Below are 6,000 nucleotides of genomic sequence, written 5' to 3' on the forward strand. Positions count from 1 at the left end.
GTCTAACTGATGTGCTCAGAGAGTGGCACGAGTCCTTGAGTGGAGCACTCTGGACATATTATCAAATTTGTTGATCTATTTCTGACTGGATTCTCACCTCGAAGTAGAGGTGAGGGCTGTCATTTGAGGAGGACACTCAATTTGAACTTATGTTACACAGACATGGATACAGAGTCACTTTGCACCTGTTTGACTGCTGAAGGTGACCTCTGTTTGTCTGCTTTAACTCTTGAGGTAAAGTCACGAGGCTGGCACTCTCATTTTCTTTTATCGTTGCTTTAATGCGTATCCGGAGAGAGGTACCTTATAGATTGCTTCAAGACGATTATGGCCAACTGTGGGGAGGTCTCTAATTAATCGTTTTATGGAAAAGTCCTCTGACAGTCAGGAAAGAGCATCACTTTGGTCTTCTGCCATTACAGCACTTAGGCGCCTATGGGAACACAAATGTTCCAAAAGAGCAGAGAGCAGCGGAAGCTCGATATTCATCCATCCAGGCAGTGTCATCTCATTGTAATGCATCAGGTGCCTGCTGCCCTCAGACGTGAATGTGGTAATAAAATCTTCAGGGCTTCTCCCATGAATAAACTTGCTTTGAGGAAACTTTGTGTGATGACTAATGTTAAATTAAGCATCATGGTGCTTGTCTCTGACTCTACAGGGTGTCTGAATCTTTAAAGCAGGTGAATCAGCAGTGCTCTTTCAGCGTGTTGTAACACTTTGAATACAGATGTGGCTCACTCTATAAAATGCAGGGTTCATGTTGTGCTGATCTGTAATTGCAGCTCTAAAGGAAGCTGAAGTAGATGGATGTTTTCTCAGAATGTGTCAGGTTGTAAATCACATTGTTTGCATTATTACATTTTTTAGAGGAGGTCTTCAAAAGGTAGTCTGGAACTAATTCTTAGCATCCTGGTGATTCAGCTGCTAGTGTGAGCTGCTGGCACATCCTGCTTCAGCTCATCCTCTTCCCTGCTCCACACATCAGGTGCCAGCATTTGTCTGCACGCTGCTGCAGCACCTTGGACAGCGCAGCGGGAAGCAGCAGCTCCCTCTGTTTGCAGCATTCCTCTTTCAAACAGGTTCATTTAGGTAACGAGATTAAAATGCTCATTGTTTTTCGAGAACATTGTCTAAGGACCTCCGAGCGAGAGCAGGTGGCTTTCAAGTGTCCGTGGTGTCATTTCAGAAAGAAGGGGAGAACAGATGTTCTATCATCCTCTCTGCTCTGTCTGTGAGTTAAGTAAGAGGGGAATCATACAGTTCCCCCTGCAGAACATCCTAATCTACACGATTAAAATGACACCAGTAGAAAGAGGATGCATGATTTTTTTCTGGAATCGACGTCGAAAGTCTTCCTTTGCCTGACGCCTGCTCTGCATAAAATGCTTCTTTTTTTAACTGTCCGTATATATCTTCCTACAGAAGGAACCTATTACTCACACGGCTCTCTTTCATCAGGACAGTCCTGCATTCAGTCCGACATGCAACTCCTACTACAAGTAGGACTCATGTTGCAGGACGCATTCAGCACTCAGGACAGCGTCCTAAAAACTGTCCACTCTTACATTAATTTATAAAATGAAAGGTGTCTCTCACACTTACCTCACTGCTCTCAGACTCCGCCATTTTTCTCCTGAGGAGCATGCAGCGGGACGAGTGCTTAATTCCCATAAGAGCCAGCAAAAATATGCAAAGTAAAAGAAGATAAGAAAACGCCTCCCTCCAGAATTTCACGCTCTTGGTTCTTTCATCCAATAAGTCTCATTCACATCCCAAACTGCAATGGTCTTTAGAAATTCTAATACTGTAAAAAGAGGAAAAACTACACGAGGTCCCAAAAGCATTGCAGCCACTGGTGCCAGAGAGAGTAGTGGATTCCATGGTGCAAAAGTTTGCAGTCCGCCGGCAAGCTTTCCTGGAGAGCAACAGAGGAAAAGGCATCATTTGGTATCAGCTAAGATGCGATAGATATACAAGCACCATCCTGTCGCATGGCCCGGTGAGCTCAGATAGGAATCTCAGAGGGTTGCAGCAGATTGTCATGAATACACTGTTTTAGCCCCAGTTTGATTGATTCCTCTACCGCAACATTGTTTCTAAAAATAGCAACGCGCCCGCTGCCTGCACACCGAGTAGACTCTCAGCTGAGTGCATGCACAGCAATCTGATGAGCCTCAAAACGTACCCACGAATATCTTATGAACACATGACACCATACGTCCCAACGGCAGTCATCTTTAATGCAACTCCTCTGGAATCTGTGCTCCGTTTATCCTCTCTCCATCCTCACAGACGCCGTCTGCACACGGAAAGTTAGAGCAGCTTCACTCTCTGTGGAACAGCGAGGACGCTGTGTACACACATCGACACGCGCACACTCAGGGGTGGAGAGAGAGGGGAGAGTGCAAGGAAGTGTCCACTCCTGGCTCACTGGCCGGAGGGGCATTATCAGAGCTTGCTGCTGTTTGCACGCCTGTTAGGGGCCCCTGCTTCACCTGCTCCTCTCACTCCAGGGGTGAACAAGGACATCCTGCACATACACACATACACACACTTTGGTGCACCTCTCTAAAGCTGACCCTCTCTCTGTGGGCATCTCTAAATTGCTACTAGCCTCCCCTGCCATTATTCCATAATGTCATGTATCTGACCGTTATTAATCCAGAAGAAGAAGAAGAAACATACTTTATTAATCCCCATGGCGGAAATTCAAGCCAGGGTGGCCTCTTAAGATATCTCATTTCTGCTCAAATTGCATTCTCTGTGTGAAGGACTGCAGGATGCCCGGCCATTTGTTATCAGAAATGTTTCATAACTGAGTGTGCGTCTCTGTGAAAATGCTCTGCTTTTGCACTGGAGTCTATTTTGAGTAGAGGCCATCCCTCTCTACCACCCACACCACTCACCACTTGTTACATTATTCATCAGAGAGGGTGGGCAGACACTCGGCAGGCAGTAAGCACGCACCAGGAGAGAAAAGGGCCCAAAAGCTCTTTTTTTGCTGCACAGTCAATGTGCTGTCATACACACAAATACACCTGTTATAAACCTGTTTGAGGCATGGAAACATACAGATGTGGGAACAAAACTTAGACTCTGATGTTTCGCTAGATGCTTTGTGAGGCTGTTGTACTCAGGCTAACTTTACATAGCTGTCATGCTCACAAAGAGCAAACCAACACAATGTTTAGCATCTGCATTATCTTGATCATGCATGTCTAATGGCTGATGTTTGCTAATTTTGCCTTATGTTGATTTTGTCAAACCCAGTAGACAAAGGGGTGCACCTATCTTTTGGCAGATCTTGCTCTGTGCATGCACTAGCCTTTATTTCTTAATAAACATCTCATCCTGCTTTGACTGTCAAATGTTAGGCCCTGTCCATGACTTTTCACAGACTTTTTGTCGATGTTGATTGAAAATTAATGCTCAGACCAGATTTCACAGGAAAATCTGCTTCTGCAACAAGATTCCCAACAAGACATGTGATGCGACTTAAACGTTTTTGAATTACTGAGGCCGTAACATCACATGCTGATCAAAAAATGTATTTCATGTAGTTTACATTGCTTTGGGATTTATGTGATGTCATCAGTCATTGTTTTATGGAGAATATGTGATGTCTGCTGTATGCAAATACCAGATGCTCTTTTTGAAAAACAGTAAAAACAAAACAAAACAAAGCACAGGGGTGAATAAAGTTGCCAGACAGAATAAGGAGTCATTGTCTGTTTCGTGGGTGCAACACATATAAAGTGTTTTTTCAAATGGCGTCCACTGAGCCCTTATTTTCATCAGGTATCATCAGCATCCAGGTTTTTTTCTGTCTCCATAGTCAGAACTGAGCTGCCCAACTCTGATTTCAAAGATCACAATACCATCACAATGAACAATTTCTAAGAATGAAGATAAACATGTTACCAGACATGCTGATGTTGTAACCCAGTTGAAAACTGGTTTGAATAAGTCACCATGTTTACAACATAATTTCAGCTCTGAAATCCTGAGTGCTTACTGGGTGGGTTAAAAGACAAAGTTTTTTTGCAATCAATACATTTTCCAGGTATTACATCGTTACCTGGAATATTTGATCATTTCACATTTTATCCTGACGGTTTATTTATGCACCCTCTGGGAAACATGAACTTGCAGACACATCCAATTGTTGTAGAGATATTCCTGAAACAAGCTAAAAACATCAACATTCTGGTGGCACACCGAGAAAAAGATACTATCCAAGGTTATAAGCATTTCTTTTCTGAGGACTTAGATGTAAAATATCTATTCCAGTTTACCAGGTAGACTTTCAGATATTTCCATGATTAAGTATTTATTTTCCTGTGAGAGGATCGCCAAGGTCATTTGGATGTATCTTCATGGGGACTCGAATATGTTTACTGAATTTCACCCCATTTCATCCAGAAGTTTTAAAGAGAATATGAGTCTTAACCCCATGTCAGCCCCCTCATCCTACCAGCTGACCCTACCTCAACCCTTTAAGTCATGTCATGGTCTTGTTACTACAAAAGCTGTTGAGATATATTTGTCTTGTGTAAAAACACAGCCTTTCCATCCTCACTAGCTCAGCCGAATACACCTGACAAGTCTACAAATGAAAGGTCTTTCTGGAGCACGAGGATCAATATTCCACCTCAGAGACAAATGATCATACAGTCAGGCAGATAGCTGTTACAGTGTTCTCTCATCTCAGTCTAATTACTCTCCATAATGTACGCCATCATCCCTCACAATGGCAGCAGATGACTTGGCGTTCTCACTGGGTTGTTGCTCTGTTTCAGACTCACACAGAGAGGATCAGAATCTCAGATTCACTGAATTGACTTCAGTTAGCTCGCTTTCCTGCCTCTGATGTGTATCTGCTGCTGTTTTATACTCACACGGCTGACTGGGCCCCAAAAATACTTCCTCTTTATGTTCCAGATGAAAGACCGGTGCTAAGATCAGTGTTAACAGTCCGTTGTCCAGAGTTACAATAATTGCTTTGCTCATCTGATACAGAGAGGGGGGGTTGACTGTGTGTGTCTGTGTGCACAAGGAGCTAGTCATTACCATGAGAGGACACTAGAGCTTTGTGAGGCTTAATTAGGCGAAACTGCCACTTTCATTTTAATAAGAACTTCTGAGTTGCACAAAGACTTTCTGAGAAACACAAAGAGGCATGCAGCAGAAAAAGCCTGGACTTCATTAACTCCACTGTGCAGTGACAGCTACAAAAACTACTGTCAGATATTGTTGCATTAGCTGTTTATTGTTAATTATTCAGCTCTACAGACAGATAAGTGTAAGAAACTTTGTATTCACTGCTCTACTTCAGTTGCTAAGAAGTGGTATATAATAAATATTCAGGTTGTATTTCAGTTCTCCACCCACCTTCTCTTCAGGTTCAGTGTTTGTTCTTTTCATACTTGTGCACTCGGAGCTCACCGTCAGTTCATCTTCTGCAGCTGTGAATGAACTGCTTCATAGATGTTTCTTATCACTGAGAGCAGACATCACTTTTCACTCATGGATTTTGGTACTGATAAAGTTTGAAGCATGTATTGCCAGCAGCACATTTTGAGTGTAATGGTAACCTTTCCCGCTTCAGCATCCCCACAAGGAAGCACAGGGGAGACTCCTTGGTCTGCTCCAGGGCAGAGGTTAATGCTAACTCCGGGGCTAACTCTGTACACTTTCATTTGTCAGCAGGAATCAGCATACAGGAGTCCAGCTCAGGTCTTCAGTTGCAGGCTCTATCATCAGCACACAAACTAAACTTTTCATTGATAAACTGGTGATTATATCTATGCTCTCGTGCTCCTTCGGTTCCAACGTCAACAAGCAAAGAACACACAGGCACAGACGTCACGTCCTCCTTCACTATCATTCAGGCTATGTCCACCCTTACGCACACAGCTATTCCTAAAACAGAGATATGCTACTAAATATATCAGTAACAACTATACTTTGATAGAGAACAAAGTAACCTTTGCTTGA

General features: G+C 43.2%; 1 protein-coding gene across 1 annotated transcript in view; it reads right to left on the reverse strand.

Annotated features, from left to right (window-relative positions):
- The window catches only part of LOC117814957 (protein arginine N-methyltransferase 8-B), a 42,004-nt gene extending 39,629 nt beyond the window's left edge, over window positions 1-2,375 (reverse strand). The window contains exon 1 of the mRNA XM_034686554.1: window positions 1,606-2,375. Within this exon, the coding sequence (XP_034542445.1) occupies window positions 1,606-1,674 (69 nt within the window). The 5' untranslated portion in view covers window positions 1,675-2,375. The remainder of the gene's footprint in view (window positions 1-1,605) is intronic.
- Between the last annotated feature and the right edge of the window lie 3,625 nt (window positions 2,376-6,000).

The sequence above is a fragment of the Notolabrus celidotus genome, chromosome 6 (genome assembly GCF_009762535.1).
Source record: "Notolabrus celidotus isolate fNotCel1 chromosome 6, fNotCel1.pri, whole genome shotgun sequence".
In the NCBI taxonomy this organism is placed as follows: Eukaryota; Metazoa; Chordata; class Actinopteri; order Labriformes; family Labridae; genus Notolabrus; species Notolabrus celidotus.